The following is an 18,535-nucleotide window of genomic DNA, read 5'->3' on the forward strand; positions in this document are numbered from 1 at the left end:
GAATCTTGAAATTTGGTAGAATGGTGGAGCTGGTAGTTTACACAAAGGAAAAAATTTAAAGTTTGAGAATTTCAGGCAGGGGGCGTGGCAACCACCCATTTTCACTGAATTTTCATCAAATATAGAGATTTTATATTCTACAGCCATACCTTGCAAAAAGTAGTGAAATCACCACAAAAACATTACTGTTAAAAAAAGAGCCAAGTTCTCCTATGTTGAAATTATGCTGGCACAAAAAGTACTGAGATGTAAAAGTGTACCAAGTTCTAAAGTTTGGGTTCAAATTCGTATCAATAAAATTTTGATTGTTTACTTGGCAATTTTTGAAATAACTTTAAAAATCGATAATTAAGAAAAATTGTCAAGAGAACAATCAAAATTTTATTGATACGAATTTGAACCCAAACTTTAGAACTTGGTACACTTTTACATCTCAGTACTTTTTGTGCCAGCATAATTTCAACATAGGAGAACTTGGCTCTTTTTTTAACAGTAATGTTTTTGTTGTGATTTTTTTTAACGAATCCTAAACATGCCCTATAGCGTCTATATCGCAAGTAAAAAATATGTCAATAGTTTAAAAACGTGTTTGTGGGGTCTTTCATAATTTAGTTGAAAAATGATATCAAACTCCATTTAGTAGCCTCCTGTTGAAAAAAAAAAAACTTGGGAGATTGTACCATTTTATAAATCAAGATAATTTCTCGAAAGAATATTTTTCATCGACAGAATATTAAAAAAAAAAAATACAATTCGAGATGGACTTTATACAAAAAAAAATTTATCGAATTTAAAAATGTTAAAATCCGAAATGTTCAAATATAATTTTCTCTGACATAACATTTTTTTAACACCTCTAAGAGTTGTCAGCAGAGTCTCATGCGCGAAAAAAAAACTCAAAAAATAATAAAAATGTACTAAAATTTAATTTTCACCACTAAAAGTAAGTTCTTATACAAAAATTTAAATATGCTCCTTATGAATCTAATTTGTAATTGTATTTTTGTTATATTAGTCAAATAAAACAAAAAGATGAATTAGTGTTTCATTAATTGCATCCAAAAATAATGATCATTAAAGCCCAAATAAAAGCTAAAAAAAAAAAAATAAATTAACTTTAAAGTTAAGGCAAGTCAATACCTTGACATGAAATTGCTAGGCAAACTGATTCTCTAGGCACTTTACTTAAGGAAACATAACTGTCAACTAATAGTTTTTTTTTTAAGTGGGGCGAGGGTTTTTTTTAAATTTATTTTCATTTGTCGATTAAGAATTTCTTAATAGCAGGCGATTTTTTTTTTCAAATCTTCGCCAATTTGTATCCATAAAAAAACCACTTTAAAAAAAAGTGATTAAAAAAATAATATTTCCGTTAACGAGAGAATACTGTTGTTTTTAAAAAAGAAGTGTTCCAAACTTCATTTGGTTTTCAATTCTTGCGAATTGTGGTGTTCTAAAAAACTATCGAGTTGCTTTAAGTCTATTTTGTTGGCGTTTTCATTTCGTTTCGATTTTCGTGGCCAAATTCGAAATCACAATTTCATAAATATATTTGTACAAAACTATTTTTGTTGTTATTTTTAAGGAGAACAGACACCAATTCTTCACAATTTACTTGCAAATTTAATTAAGGAATACCTGCCCCCATTTGGCAGGAAGACTTACATAAACCTGTGTAGTTTTAGTCTCGGTAACAAAAAAAAGTTATATTTTGGTAACCAGTGTTATCGACTATCGCGTCAGCCGATTTCGTTCCTGAGGAAAATCGACAGAGAAGTCAAACGGGCTAGGACCTCCGTGACGAAATGTTGGCAGAGGGAAAAAGCCACCAAAAAACTATTGCTGAGAAATAAACAAACATGAACAGTTTTTGTTCATAAAGGTTACAAAAATAACATAAACAAAAAAAATACAAGCAAATAAAAAATGAGCATCTAGTATTGTTTTTTAATTTTATATTTGTCTTCAACTCATCTTGTCAATGTAACTGATAGTTGAATTTAAACAAAAACTTGGTTTGAATGTTGGTAACACTGAAAAGCAAGTTCTTACAAAATTAAGAACACAATTTTTAAATTAACGAAAATAACGAATCCAATTCGGAGCATAAATCAGAATTGGGTTGATAATAAAAACTTTGTTTCGAATTCAAAACCATTTAAAGTGCAGTTTTTTTTTTATTTTAAAAACATGTTTTTATTTTTTTTACATTTCTCTTAAAATAGCTGTTAAAATAGTTTTTTTTTTATAAATTTTTAAACAAAAAGCTTTAACATTATTATCAACTCTTACAAAACAAGCAAATACCATCGTGCATTTTATTTTTAATGATATGTGAGGTGATGATGTGAGAAAAAGTACTTAAGAAAAAATCACACTGATTTAAAAAAAAATGTTTTTAACTTTTTTTAAACTTAATCAATTGAAACTAAAAATCTAAAAGCCAAAGTGGGCTAAAAAACATGTCGTTTGGACATTGCTGTATATGAAAAGTGCAAGTTTTCGACGTCAAGGAGAATAGAGGGAATCAAAATTTTTTTTTGTCGACTTAAAAAAGAGCCTCACAGGAGATAGTATCCTAAAAAACATTCTATAATGGAGTAACTAAAGCTCAAAAATTGGCAATATTAGGGAACCCGACCGAACAGCTTAGATTTTGATGATCTTTTTTTTTCAAACGTCGGTAAATAAAAATACTTTAAAGTCTATAGATTAAAAATTGCCGGTGTTGCCGTTTTGATTTTTTAAATTTAATTGAAGATTTTTATGAACAAAAACAAATTTTTTTCAAAAATTTTTCTTAAATTTCATAAATTAATTGATGCCAAAAGATTGTATAGGAAATTCAAGGAAAAAAAATATATGGGAGTGAAGGACAATCTTCCATAGTTCAAGCGATAGATGCAATTTTCTTATTAATTGACTTCAAAAAAAAAAATATTTGAACACAACGGCAACACCTACAATATTCAAATATACATTTTTTAAAAGCTAGAAGCTTAGTCATATATGTAAAATTAAAATTAAGTTAATTGAATGAACGGCTTTTGAAAGAATGGTAATTGAACTCAGATTTTTGAAAAAAAAATTATTGAAAAAATTTTAACATGTCGTTTTTTAAACTTGGTCGTAATATAAAATCCATTTATTTTCAAATTTTTTTGGCCGCATTTATTATGATTTCCAATTATAAAAGGAAATGTCAATATGTATTACGGTTTATGAAAAAATTAAAAAAGTATTTCATTTTCGAAGAACTTTTTTTAATAAAAGTTTTGAAAAAAATGTAACTTATTTTTTTTTTAAAGTTCAACATCTAAACATAAAATTATTTTTTATTCATTTAATAACCCTTACTGTTGAAAGTTAAAAAGCAAAAATTTAAAGTTCCTATTTACCAGTCTTTGAGAAAATTAATTATTTCAATGCAAAAATTCAGTTTTAATAAAAAAAAACCATTGAAATTGAAGTAATTATTCATTTTTTTTTTTTCAAAAGTGTGATATATTTTACCTTTTTTGCTTCGAAATTCAACTGATAATATTTATGGCCAAAATTTTTTTTAAATAAATTCATATTTTATTAGAAAAAGTTTGGAAAAAAGTCATTTTAAATTTTTTTTTAATTCTGAGTTTGAGGACCATTTTTTCAAAAAGTCTTGATTAAATTTAGTGGATTTAAATTTAAGAGATAAGAATGAGCTTCTGGCTTTTTAAAAATGTATTTTAAAATATTGTAGGTGTTGCCGTTGTTTTCAAAATATTTTTTTTTGTGTTTGAGGTCAGAATGTTAAAAAATTGCATTTATCGCTTAAACGATGGAAGATTGTCCCTAACAGCCTTTAATATATTTTCCTTAAATTATTTAGAGAATCTTTTGCTATAATTTGTTTTATGAAATTTAAGCAAAAAAAAAAATGGTTTTGTTAAAAAAAAAAATTTAATTTTAAAAAACAATACGGCAACACCGGCAATTTTTAATCTATAGACTTAAAAGTATTTTTAATTACTTACGTTTGAAAAAAAAAATCGTCAAAATCAGAGCTGTTCGGCCGGGTTCCCTAATAATTTGCTTTAGTTACTCTACTACTAGCTAATTCAATTAATTAAATAAACTATGCGAAATAAATTTCACTTAATAACAGATAATTCATTGAGAAAAATTTCAGTAAAAACATTTAGAATATTATTACTTTGACAATACTACATTTTTGGATTTTTTTCAAGTCAGAATAATCTCTTTATTCTCTTTTTATTTTTGGTATCAAACATAAATTCATCGATTTTGACAACTACAAATTCTGACTTAAACCCCTTTGTATCTAACGTCAAAAAATTTTGCAACTTTTTCAACGTATTAAGTTTTGTTTTATAAACATAAACAATAACCCAAAAATAGACTTCCAATAAATAAATTTTTATTTCAATCAAATTTCGTTCAGAGCAAAGTATTCAAAATAATGTAATTTTACTCATATCAGAAAGTTTCTTTTGACTTGGCCGCTATTTAAAAAAAAAATCAATTGAGTTACCAAATACAATAACTATCAATAAGGCATCTTATTTATTTTATTTTTTTCTCTCTGTAAGGCACGTATATCTTAGAAGATTTATGAATGTTACAAAAACTATAACTTATCTTAAATTATGATTACGTATGTCAATATTTAGTTCAAGTAAAAATAAATAAATACCTCCAACGAAAAAAAGCTGCATATTTGCTTTATATATGAGACAAAATGCAAATAAAACAACTTTTAATAACATTGAAGATTGAGATTACAAGAAAACCTTACTCTAATTATTATAAAAAAAAAAAACAGAAAGGATTTTCTAAAGTAAAAATATAGGTCACCCCCCGGTACTGAAAAGGAACCGCACCTGAAAAATTAGGTTAGATCTATATTTTAGAGCTTTAATTTTGTAATTTAACCAACATTATTTCATAAAATTTTGATCTAATTTCATATACACCTGCATGAATTAAGTTACCTACTTATTTTTTTTATACGAATCTAACTCAGGGTGATTTAGAGTGTAAAATGCGTTCTACCAATTTTTTATTTTACCCATTTATGATGAAAAAAAAAATAAAAATAAAACTCATGGGCAGCAACTATAAATTAATTTATTGTTTTTTTTTTTATATTTTTAATTTTATATAAATATATTAATACTTAAAAAAAATAATATTTATGTATGTATCCAAATATTCAAATATTTGCCTGTGATGATGATGACACAATAAAGCTAAAAGTATATTACAATAAAATATAGGTACCTTACATACATGGCTAAAATGTATAAAAAAAAAGTAAACCAAGACCTTCCACAATATGTTTTAAGATGTTTCGGCAATTCAATATGATTGTCATTGCAGTATGCTACATGATTACTAAACATTGTACTCACGCTCGCAAGTTTTCACTTGCATGTATTAGTGTACGAATATGTATAGCTTTGTATCTCTTATTCAAATCGAATGATTTTTACTTGTTTTTCTCCAAACACATGTTAAAAAAAGGGCTTTTTGTAACAAACACTTTGTCACAATATTACCGCACTCTTTTTACAACAAAAGCCCAACAATGTTTTATCTGTGTGAGTGAAAATCTCCCACACACACACACACAAATAACGAATATACAAAATTTCAACATGTTCATACTTCAAAAACTACGACTTCCATATTATCGAAAAAGCTCTTATTTTATTTTCCCCCACTTTGCACCCCTCCAAAAATGAGCAGGCAGGATGGGGATGAGGAAAAATAAAATATAAAAAACTTATTGTATACACTACATTGTATTAGTAGCAGAAGTTAAGTTTGTATGTGATGAAAGTGCATTGCATAAAACACAAAACAACAACACAACCATAACCAAAAAAAAAAAAAAACCAACCCGCACATATACATAATACATATGCAATTTTGAAAACTTTTAAAAAAGCCATTGCATGTTAAAATAGCCACAGACAGACAAGCTTCATAAAACTAATTGTAACTAGGTCAGGGTGCATACCCATCATCTCTGCGTGCGCTGGTGTGGTAATGCGTTGTCAGCAAGCAGCAGCAAGCAAGCAAGCAGCAACACATAAAAATATATACAAACGATGGCAAAATATTTCTCTGTTTACAAAATAAGTATATAATGAAAGTAGTACAGGGTTATTAAGCGACCTATTAGCATACTTTAAACAATGACTGTTTTCATTAAGTTAAGGTTAACATAGCATTATGTTAAAAAAAAAAAAAAAAACACTTATTATTATAAAAAAAAGATATCATAGTGACGCAATATACTTTGTTTAACAAACTCTTGTTTGTGATTTGTTTGTTTTATAGTTTTTTTTTTTTATTGTTTCTTAAAGAAAAACAATATCACTTAAGGTTGATAGGGCACCTAGATCACAACAAAGAGACGATACATGTGAACATACTTATAAGAAACATGTAACAAAACATTTCAAAACTTCAAAAAGTTAGGAAGTCAAAAGTGTAGGTACTTATATCTGCTTACTATTACAGAAGTTTTATTTAAAGTTAAAGGTCTGAAATTATTTTACACCTTTTTTTTTTTGTTGTTACTGAAGCATTGCCCAATTTGTTTGGTAATGTTACTATATGTATAGCTTGGGGTTTCGACAGGTAGACAGATGATGTTTGTACAATCATTTTTCACACTGATTCTTCACGCACTTCTCACACTGTCGATCAAGAAATATATAAAATATTGGATCATTTGAATCAGTTTTTTTTTTTTTTTTTGTATTTATATTTTTCTATACGTTATGTAATGGATTCGATTGAGAACAAATAATGTAGACTAAATTGAAAGACGAATTAAGAAAAGTTTGTTTCAAAATTATAAATTCGTTCAAAACTAGGTCAGTATAAAAAAGAAAACAAAAAAAATTCTAAATAAGTAGGACTTGTGCTGGTTTTTGTGTTGACTTTTAAATCGATTTTTTTCATTAACTATAGATAGGTAGATTCAATTGTGCAATGTAAAGTAAAAAAAAAAATTATAAATTTGGTAAAAATATGTTGATCAGTTGCATTTAGGGGGTGGTGAAAATGAGAAAATATTCAGGACTGAGAACTATTGTGAAAAATTGTACCTAACCTTTTTGAAATACACTCCTTTTCATCAGAATAGGTACACAACTTTTCAAATGTTCAGTATTCATTTTTTCCTCACAGTGTAGGAAAAATAATAATTTTTTGATGTCAAGTCATTGTTTAAGATGTTAGCAGAATCAGCAAAAAAAAAATAATTCAAAACGTGTGGTTATTTTTCTTGTTTCTCTATGGCAAAGCATTTCACATCGAAAAACTGAGTTATTTTTTTGTTTCATCAGAATAGGTACACATAAAGAATGATGCCATGAAATGAATTTAAACCAAGTTCTTCCTAAAAATGTATTTTACTTATTTTATTTTTTGTATAGTGGCGTTTTTATTCATAAAAAAAATAACAAAACTGTCCAGGAATTGCATTGTTAAATCTCTTTATGCAATCTATCTGAATCTCTTCCCTAAATTGTTAAATGGTGGTAGCCATTTCCAAACATTTTCAACAAGGTTCAGGGTTGTTTTCTATATGGTAGATACTCAAGTACTTTCTAAATTTGCACTTCCTCCCAATATTTTACAGAGCATTTTTTGTGGTAGGAGGAGCGGTCCTGTTAGAAAATTCAGAATATTGATTCACAAATACTAGAGAAATAAGGAAAAGTTTCTTGAATATGCATTTACAAATAATTGTGACCATTCTTCACGTTTGAAATTCATTATTTGTATTATCGTAGAAGATTGCTTTCTTCCATGCCTTAACACTTCTTTTTTAACAATGAAGTTGGTCTCAAAATGGTTTCTCCTGATAGAAACTGATAGTTTAACTCACCAAGGACATCAAAATTAAATGTTCGTTGATCCAAAAATAACAAGAAATACCACTCAACTTTTCATGTGGTAAAGGATTTCAAAAACATTAAACGCATACAATTCTGTTCTTGGTGTAGTAATGGTGTCTTTTCAAAAATCAGCCATTTTAGAAGATTGAGACTAATGACCATTCTATTTACTGTCCGAAAATTACAAAAAACAACTGTTTTTCACTTTTATTCTTGTCGTTAATCCACCAAAACTTGTAGCACATGTAAAAATTTACTCGTCTAAGAGTGTTTTTTTTTTTGCATTTTTTTTACCACCATTAAATTTTTTTACCCCCAAAATGTTTGTATCTGAAGTCTGGATAGAGCATATTCACACTTAGTAATTTTTTTAATCATACCATTTCTGGTGGATCCTTCATTCTTTATTTTATTTATTAAGGTGTTTTCGCCAAAATTTCGCCAAAGAAAAAAATAAGTTGATTTTTCCTCAAAAAATACTTTACAAGAAAAACAATGCGAAAATTATGGTCCATTTTAAAATAATTTTAGCTGTTGCTATTCCCAACATCTTAAACTATCAAAAAACAATAATACCTTGTTAGGTCACGTACCACTATTGGGGACAAACGGTGAATGAACATTTGAAAAGTTGTGTACCTATTCTGATGAAAAGGAGTGTATGTGGCAAAAAGATTTGATTTGTCATGATATTCAAGAAATTAAAGAGGCCATTCAAACTCATAAGGTTGAAGGGTGTTTTTTTTTTCAATGGGAAATGCACTCGTAAGTTTTTTTCAAAACTCAAATTTTGCATTGAATTATTGAATATAAAAAAAATGTGACTTACATTAACCACTCCCTCCCTAAAATAAAAAATAAGCAATGTGTAGTTTGTTTTTTGAAAATTTTTTTTTTTATTATTCATTGATTAGTGCAAGTTAATACAAATTTTCAAATATTAAAAAAAAAAAACAACAACAAAGCACAGGTTTTAAAAATGTTAATATGAAACAGTATTTTTCATTTCATATCTGAAAGTGTCGGTGAAATCGGTCAAGTCGTTTAATAAAATGTTAAGGACCACACAGAAATAGATCAATAATAAAATGCACAACCGGGTCGAAAGAAATTATTGCTCCTTGAAGCCCGAACTGCGATCCCAAAATTTTGGAACTAAACTAGTCCAATTCGTTTGTCCACCTTTTGTCCATATTTGTCCAACCAAAATTTTCGTTTGTCAACCTTTCAAAAAATTTTTAAAGCAAATTCATTTGTTTTTATACGAAGTCTGAAAAATGAAAAATCGTCTATTTTATCGTATCGCATTTATTTTTTTAGATTACATACAAAAAAGTTGCGCATACAACACAGTGACCTTGTTAATTTCTTCTTCTTCTTCAGTGTTTTTTCACCATTCACTAATTGTGAAAATTATAAGACGGAAGAGTCAAAATTTTGACTTTGTGGTTTAAAAAGGGCTATATGTGTTTTCTTTTTCAGCTCGCAAAAAAATATCTTACATCATACAAATTAAAAACAAAACGAATTGGCTTGAATGATGTTTTCTCTATTTTGTATCTTTGCAATCTAGAGTTTTTATTCCTTTCGAATATAGCTTACGTCTTATAAGTTTAAGTGCTAAAATGTTTTTGTTTTGGGGCGTTCTGACGACTTTTTCAGTTAAATTTTTTTCAAATATCTTTCAATCGTAAACAAACGACGATTTTTGGTATACGTACAAAATTTGAGATGGAAAAACCAAAGAAATTTGAGTTTTTGAAAAAAAAGGAAGTTTTGGGGATCTTAGGAGACTTGGAAATTTTTAGTGCAAATTTTCTTTTTCGAATACCTACATATTTCTTAAAAGGAGGGTGGACAAACGGTGATTTTTTGTGGTAACAAGATCTCGAGGTAGAGAAACGATTGAATACGTTTCATACGTCTATCTCAAATTCGAGCGTTTAGACGATTTTTCAGACTCCATATACAAAAATTATTTTGCTTAAAAACGAATTAGACTAATTTGGTTCAAAAATGTTAAGGTCGCAGTCCTGGCTTCACGTAGGGGGAAAGCAAAATTATTAAAAAACCTTCTGAAGTTAAAACAATTTTTTGTCCGTTTCGTTTGTTTTGGTTTACAGAGAAAATTTTTGTTCTTAACTTTAACATTTTTGACCCTTTAATAGGATTATTAAATAAATAAAAGTGATCGTTTATGTTTTACGGTATAAAACGTTTAATTAGCATAGTACTGAGTTAAAAGTATTTGTGGCAACTAAAATATTTTGCATTAAAAAATATTTTGCATTGCAAAAAAATTCAGTGCAAAATGTGTGCATTCAATTCTTTTGACATTCGTGAAATTTCTCTCAATTTTTGCTATTTTACATTAATTATTTCAACTATCTTAAATAGGTAGTCAAAATTGTAAGAAATTCGACAAATATTGAAAAAAAAAAAAAAGAAAAAACTTTTAATGCAAACATTTTTTTTCAGTGCAGAAAATTTTTAATTTTCAATATTTTTTTTAATGTAAATTATTTTTACTTGAAATAAATATTTTTGCAAATATTTTTCAGTTGCAATAAAAAAAAAATTTTAAAGCAAATATTTTCAGTTGCAATAAATAATTTTTAATGGAATTTTTTTTTATTTGCAATAAATATTTTTTTTTAATTTATTATGGAAAGCAAATGCAATAAAAATAAAATTATTTTTTACAACTCTGTTTTCCAATATTTTGTTATACAATGATTGTTTGTATGTACAGTACACTTGTACAGTGTACTGTACAAGTACATGCATATGAGGGTAGAAACGCAATTACTAATAAACTTAATACAAAAATCAAGAGTCCGATTTCTTACAAACTTTTTTTTTTAATTTTTGGTTTTTAGCCATTTTAAGGAAAATTAATTACCTTAAAAATCAGGGGTGGAATCGGCTAACGCGATAGTTGATAGTTAAAAAACGACAATTTCGCTCCGTAAAAATGTCGATTTTGATAATCAACCATCGACTATCGCGTTAGCTGATTCCTCCCCAGTTTCGTTTTTTTGTGAAAAGTTTAATAATTCAAATGATACTAAAAGCTTCTGTGGACTACTTCAAGAATGGAATCCTTTGGAATTCTAGCGATCTCCTATCAAGGCTTTAAAAATAATTTTTTTAAAGCTTTATTTCGACTGAGCGACCCTACTAGTGTGGTAAGTCTAAGAGGTCTTAAAAATGTATTATGTCAGAGAAAATTTAATTTAAAAAGTTAAGTAATCTGAATTTTTAGAAATTGGAGTAGGTAGAAAAAAGGTAAATTTAGAAAATGGTCAAAAAGTTTTTTTTTATACCAAAAAGTGATGAAAGTAATATAAACAAAAACATTTAAAAATCAAAATTTCGAGGTCTTCATGTTCGAGAATTAATTGACCAAAAATAACCACCAACTTTTCGAAAACTTGTTGTTTTTTTCCGAAAATTTAAATTTTTAGTTTAGAAAATTCAATTTTGTTTTGTTAAGTTAGCCCTTTGTTGTCACCCATGGGTCAAATTTGTCCCATAATTTTTATTGAAAATTCGATTATAGTTCTTTGCCGCCGGGTACAAAGGGGTTAAGTCACAAAATTGCTCTTTTCGGGTTTAGATGAAATACGAATAAGCTCTTTATTTTCTTTAGGTCTCAAAAACATAAATTTAAAGCAGCTCTTTTCAATAAAAACAAAGAGAAGCAATGCTAAAAAACGCATCGAATTTCATAAATAAGTCAAACAAAAAAAACAACAGCCAACTAAAATAGGGAAATATCAAAAGCCGATAAAGTGTCTTTTTTTGTATTTGCAAAAAATTGGCATATTTTTCAACAAAAAAAAAATATAATTATGTAAGAAGTTCCATGACAACTTTGTTGATACGAGTCGTCAGTTAAAGGTTTTAACGACTTTAATTTTGTTTAAGCTCCATTTAAAAAAGTATGCACTACACATTTTTTTTTTTTTTGTTTAATAAATCTAGTCAAATGAAAAAATTTTGAGATAGTTGTTCTGGTTTTACTTAGTAGTTTTTGTGGCAACAATTGTTATTCAATGTGTTCAAATTGACAGAAAAAAAAATGGCAACTCCTCAATAGAAAATACAGCTTCAGCATCAAACAACTATAAGCACCGATTTAAGTAGAATTACAAGTAACAAAATTAGAGTTAACAAAATAATTAACGATCTTATAATAAATTTATTATCAAATTTGTTCACTTTTAAGGTGATCACCATCATTACGTTTAATTGTCAATTTCGAAGTTTTATTCGATTTTTATTATTTAACAACATTTCAAGCTGAAAATGAATTAAAATTACTTTGACGCGGTTTCTGAAAATTTTCAAAATATTGCCAATTCAAGTTAATTAAAAAAGTTAAAATATTATTTTTTTGAAAACTTACCCTTCAATCCTTCAACTTCATTTATCTCCAAATCAATCAAATCATCACAGGACGATGAATCAGAATCTATGCTCAAATCTAGATTTGGATTTGCGAGCTGTGCCGATTGAATATTCTTCGATATTCGATCGGTATTAGTTGAATCCGATTCCAAATTAGAAATAGGCACTGAAAAATTCGAGTTCAATTCATTATTATAGTTATTTGCACTTTTGTTATTGTTGTGTTGTTTTCCGTCATTATTACATTCAAGGAATGTAGTAGTAGAATTGTTTGCGCAATGCACCGTTGTTGTTGTTGTTGTTGTTTTGTCAAAGTTGTTTGTGTTTACTTTTTGAAAAGTGTCATAATGCAATTCTGATGGATTAGGTAATCGATGTTGTTTTGCAGCAAAACTATTATCCACTGCCGCCGTCGATCGAAATTGTTGGATATCATTGAAGTTAGAATCGTCCTGAACATTTGTCGTCGTGGATACTGTTGCATGTAGATAGTTGTCGAAATTATTAGCTTCGGTTATCTTTTGAAAACCATCACTTGGCATGCTGACAAATCGATTTTCATTTGGAATTGTTGTCAGAGCTGAGTCCGCGAAACATGTTTGTGTTAAAGGACTGCATTCGTTCAAATGCGAATTTGAATCTTGGTGGGGATGTTTGTATTTGTCTGAAGTACTACTACTGGTGGTGGGGGTTGTGTTGTTGGTGGTGTACAGGCGATTGTCCTTTTGATTTAGATTAGGATGATTGAACATTTGTTGTTTTAGGTTGGAACAGGATAGAAGTTGATCCTTTTCATGATTACCGAAAGTTTGAACTACCGCCGAAAATTCTTCCATTTTTTTGAAATTTTTGATTCTATACCTATGCGTTAGATTTATTTAGCCATTATAGTTGAGCGTTGTGAATAGGAAAATACCTGGAAACAAAAGACACTTTATTTATGTTTGTAATTTTTGAAATAGAAAATTATAAAACTAAATTTAAAAAAAACTAAACGGTATGTATTTCAAACAAATTTTTACTAAGGCTTTCTTTGCCTTTAACAGTTTCTTGAAATCTAAGTAATAAAAGTACAAAATGGCGTATGTTATCTTCCCGCTCTTCTCGCGTTATTGAGATTTTACCATGCCAAAACATCACAAAAACAGTGTTTTGGATGTTCAAAATTCAATATCTCAAAAATTTTGCACGTTAGAGCTATTCTAAATTCTAATGCTAGATTCAAAGAAGGTCAAAGGCCATTAGAAAAATATAATTTGGTTTCTATGGAAAAGTATTTCTCGCCAATATTACTGTCATTTACGGAAAAATCGATCTTAAAAATCGTTGTTTTTTATTTTTTCAATTTTTCTCAATATTTTCTAAAACAAAGGTATAATTTTTCCACACAATCCTAAACAAAAGGTTTTAATCTAAATAACTGCATTGCAAACTTTTCAAAAATCAAAAATTTTTTCGGTAACTTTTTTGATTGAAAAACAGGCTATTTTTTTTTCAAATTAAATTCGTCCAAAATCCAAAAACCAACTTTTTGCTCAAAAAACATTTAAAGTAGATAGAACATAACAAAGACGTTTTTACCTGATACCCAGCTGTGATATAAGTGTCATATTTGAATTTTGCCGTCTCCGGGATTTTTGCAATAGGAGCAAAAGGGAAACAAATTATACATTATGTTTTAGAGTAGTTAAATTGAATAAATACCCCTGATGAAGTAAGGAAGCACTTACGAAACGTTGGGAAAATAATGGGATAAATTTGTTTTTATTCGCATTTTCTTTATGTGGACCAAAACAGCCTAACAACAGTGGAATAATTACATTAAAAAATTGGTCAAATTTAACAAATAATAAGACGTTTTTAACCAAGTTTCGTTAAAATCCAACCATTTTTGTAAAAGATAAAAATAAAAAATCAAAAAATCGTATTTTTGCATTTTTTCAATATTTTTGGTTTCAGTTAAAGTTGTAGAAACTTTTACTATGTACAACTTTTGCATTTGACTCTTTACGATAGGAGGTCCACTTTTGACAGAAATCGTGAAAAAAAACACGTTTTTTGACAACCACCCCACTTTTTCGCCCACCCACCCCCTTTCCCCCAAATTGTTTGTGGGCAATTTATTATACCCCTTTCATATACCATTTATCCAAAATTTTCCAACCAACCATATTAGGGTGGAGTGAAACTGCACTTTTTTTCCTTTTTTTTTTTTTTTTTCTTCTTCTACATACCAGGGACGGGTGCCATTAGTCATCATAAAAGAGCATACCAAATCTCAGCCCGATCAAAAAATATCTTGAGGGTTCACAACGCCCTTTAAAATTTACATGCTTGTTGGAAGTCATGTACTGGGAGCAATTTTCAAAAGAGATGGAGCAATGTGCCAAAAAGTTAGAGCGTGTAGGTTCGGTTGAGACAAGAAAAAAGTCGTATGGGAGGAGGGTCTATTCCCCTTCGTTTAGAGGGGAGGGGTAATTTAAAAAAGAAATTATTTAATTTGAAACAAAAAAATATTAAAAATTAACGGTTATACTTACAATAACGTGCTATACCTTTTTGTAAAGCCAAAAACCTCGTCTTTTACAAAAATGTTTAATATGGCACATTTTCTGGCACAGTTTTTGAAAAATTAATTTTCGAAATCAAAATTTGAAGAAAAAAAATTTCAAACTAATTTTTTTCAAAATTTTATGTAAATAAGTACTACTTAAGTTTTGAAAATTCGATGCTGTTATTTGTTTTTAAAGAAAAACAGAAAACCGCATCCAAAAACCATCTTGTCATTTTCGAGAAATTAACAAAAAACCAAAAATATTTTTGTCTAAGAAATTTCTTTATTTTTTGTTTTTACGTGGCTGGATCATGGGGGTTGGGAGTGCTCGCCGCCCATGGATTCTTGCAGTAAGGGCCTTAAGTCAATAAAATCGCAATTTTTTAATGAAAATTGAACAATAAATAATAATGTACATGTTTTTCGAATCAAAAAAACTGAGTAAAACAGTAAAAACTCAAAAAACTCCATAAATTAACCTCTATGGTGTTTTCATTTTTTTCAAGTAACTTGTGAACCCTCTTAAACTTCTTTGATCGATCTGAAACTTTTTTGCCGTTATTTAAGTTCCAAATAACACCCATCCTGGCTATGTAGAACAAAAAATAAGACAACTTTTTTTTCACTCCACCCTAACCCATATGCTTCTAATAATTTTTTTATTTTCAAAAATTATTGGCACTGTAATATAGCACCGTGAAGCCAAAACTGCGACCTAAAGATTTTTGAACTAAACTAGTCTTATTCATTAATTTGTTAAGGGGCCGGTTGAAACAATTATTTTGTGTTTAAATTGTACCTATTTTTTTGATTTTCCTGATGCAAATTCATTTTTCGTGCCAGCTGATTGACATTTGAAACAAAATGAAACAAATCGTTCCCCTGAAGCGTTTCAATTTTTTCCTGTTCCACTGCAAATGAAAAAAAATGTTCGTGTGTATTTCACCAGGAAAAGAAGAGAGTAGGTAGATTTTATTTGTGTCAAAATTTGTTTAGAACTTTATGATTGTTACATACAAAAAAAAATACGCATACACCACAGTGACCTTCTTAGTTTCTTCTAATTAAATCACTGACTGGATAGTAAAACCAACTGATTTTTTGACCATGCACTAACTGAAAATTTTACGGTTGTAGAGTCAAAATTTTGACTGTGGGACTTACACAGAGCTGCATAATTTGTTTTTTTTTTTTTTGTTTTTCATACGCAAAAAACACCTCAAATCATTAAAATCAAAAACATAAAAATTGGCTTGGATGATGTCGTCTCTATTTTGCAAACATGCAATTGAGAGTTCTTATTTTTTTTACAACACACATTTAAGCACAATTGTTGGGAGTTTTGAGTACTTTTTAATTTTTAGTAAAAACTTTGTTTTTTGAATATCTCTAAAACGTAGAGTGGGCAGACTATGATTTTTGGTATATGTTAAGAATAATTGGAGGTGGACAAACTAGATGTTTTAATTTTCGAAAAAAAAAAACTATTTTTTGGGAGTTTTAGGGGACTTTGAATTTTCGAGTGGCATACCTGAATATCTTTTAATAGTAAGGTGGACTGCACAAACCATGATTTTTTTTTTGTATTCGTTTCTTGAGGTGTACAAACGATAGCAGTTTGAATTTTTGAAAAAAAAAAAAATTGAAAAAATGATACATATATTGTATGAAAGTTGCGCTATTAATATTGAATATTTTCTAAAGGGAGGGTGGAAAAACGTTGATTTTTGGTGTGTATCAGGAACTCGAGATGGAAAAATGATTGCAATTTAAAATTTTGAAAAGAAAATTTTTTGGATTTTGAATTTTTCGGTTCAAAATTTGTTTTTTTTTCAAGATCTTAAAAGATATTAAATACAAAAATGATCGGTTCAAAATTTGTTTTTTTTTTAATATCTTAGAGATGTATTTTTTTTTTAATATCTCCTAAACGGAGAGTGGAAAAACGATGATTTTTGGTATATACGTTAAGAACTCGAGCCGGGGGATTTGGGGATTTTAGGGGAATTTCAATTTTTCAGTGCAAAATTGGTCTATCTCAAAATTTGAGTGTTGTAGACGATTTTTCATTTTTAGGACTTCCTATAAAAAAAAAAGAAGAATTTTCTCTAAAAATGTTTTGAAGGGTTGACAAACGAAAATTTAGAGTGGACAGATATGGACAGAGGTGAACAAACGAATAAGACAAGTTTGGTTTCAAAAATTTTGAGGTCGCAGTTCTGGAGCTCAAAATGATCGAAATTAGTACTAGTTTCTAAAAAAGTTTTTGGTAAAAAAGCTTCTTTCATAAAACTACAATAATACTGAAAAGCTTATAACATACTGTCATCAAAAATATGACCACTATACTGTATACATACACTCCGCGAAATAATTATAAGGACAAATTTATTTGATTCGTCTTAAGATATGTAAATTATATTATTTTTTATTTCTTTTATGAATAAGGAGATATGTATATGGGGGATTGTTTCCCACCATTTGTTTTAATTTAATTCATTAGAATACAATAATACAGTTATTTTTTCCGGGTCTGGAGCGAAATAATTATAGGGACACATCTGATTTTTGCACTAAAAGTGAGGTTTAGCGAGATCAAATGTAAACAAAAGTATGCAAAACAGTTAGAAAATGAATTTAAACCCATTATGACCATTTCATAAGTAAAATTTTTCGGTTATTTTAAAATAAGGCGTGAAAAATCCTTGATCCAGGCAGAAATGGGCAAAATCGAGGCCTAGCATGAATAGGGCTTGTGTAAATGGGAAAAACTATAGGATTAGAAACGTCCGATTGTGTAATTGATAATTTAATTTACAAAGGTGACATGTATGTTTAACTAAAACGATCAGGGAGGAAGCCTTTGGTCGAAGAGAGAGCCAAAAGTGACAAAAAATTAAGTATTTTTCGTAAGAATTTGACAGTAAGAGAAATTTTCGAGAAAATGAAATTGGAAGTGAGAGTATGTTGAGTGCACTAAATAATGGAGGTGGACTAAGCCCATTCCTGTGAAGGTAAATGGTGAAAAACGGCGCTCTTACCGAGACATAAACTTGCCCGCCTTCGCCTCGGCAAAAAGCATAGGTTCTGGGATGAAAAATGGAAAAACCGTTAGGTACACCATCTAGGCTATCCAAATTAAACTTTCTCTCATTGATGAACTTAAAAGTTTTTCCATTTTTCATCCCAGAACCTATGCTTTTTGCCGAGGCGAAGGCGGGCAAGTTTATGTCTCGGTAAGAGCGCCGTTTTTCACCATTTACCTTCACAGGAATGGGTTTAGTCCACCTCCATTATTTAGTGCACTCAACATACTCTCACTTCCAATTTCATTTTCTCGAAAATTTCTCTTACTGTCAAATTCTTACGAAAAATACTTAATTTTCTGTCACTTTTGGCTCTCTCTTCGACCAAAGGCTTCCTCCCTGATCGTTTTAGTTAAACATACATGTCACCTTTGTAAATTAAATTATCAATTACACAATCGGACGTTTCTAATCCTCCAGTTTTTCCCATTTACACAAGCCCTATTCATGCTAGGCCTCGATTTTGCCCATTTCTGCCTGGATCAAGGATTTTTCACGCCTTTTTTAAAATAACCGAAAAATTTTACTTATGAAATGGTCATAATGGGTTTAAATTCATTTTCTAA

General features: G+C 28.8%; 1 protein-coding gene across 4 annotated transcripts in view; it reads right to left on the reverse strand.

Moving 5' to 3' along the window:
* The window catches only part of LOC129910800 (nuclear hormone receptor FTZ-F1), a 78,970-nt gene that overhangs the window by 46,758 nt on the left and 13,677 nt on the right, over positions 1-18,535 (reverse strand). For all 4 annotated transcript variants that reach the window (XM_055988354.1, XM_055988352.1, XM_055988350.1 and 1 more), the window contains exon 2: positions 12,328-13,245. In XM_055988354.1, coding sequence (XP_055844329.1) covers positions 12,328-13,165 — 838 coding nt within the window. In that variant the 5' untranslated portion in view covers positions 13,166-13,245. The remainder of the gene's footprint in view (positions 1-12,327; positions 13,246-18,535) is intronic.

This window comes from Episyrphus balteatus, chromosome 2, assembly GCF_945859705.1.
Source record: "Episyrphus balteatus chromosome 2, idEpiBalt1.1, whole genome shotgun sequence".
In the NCBI taxonomy this organism is placed as follows: domain Eukaryota; kingdom Metazoa; phylum Arthropoda; class Insecta; order Diptera; family Syrphidae; genus Episyrphus; species Episyrphus balteatus.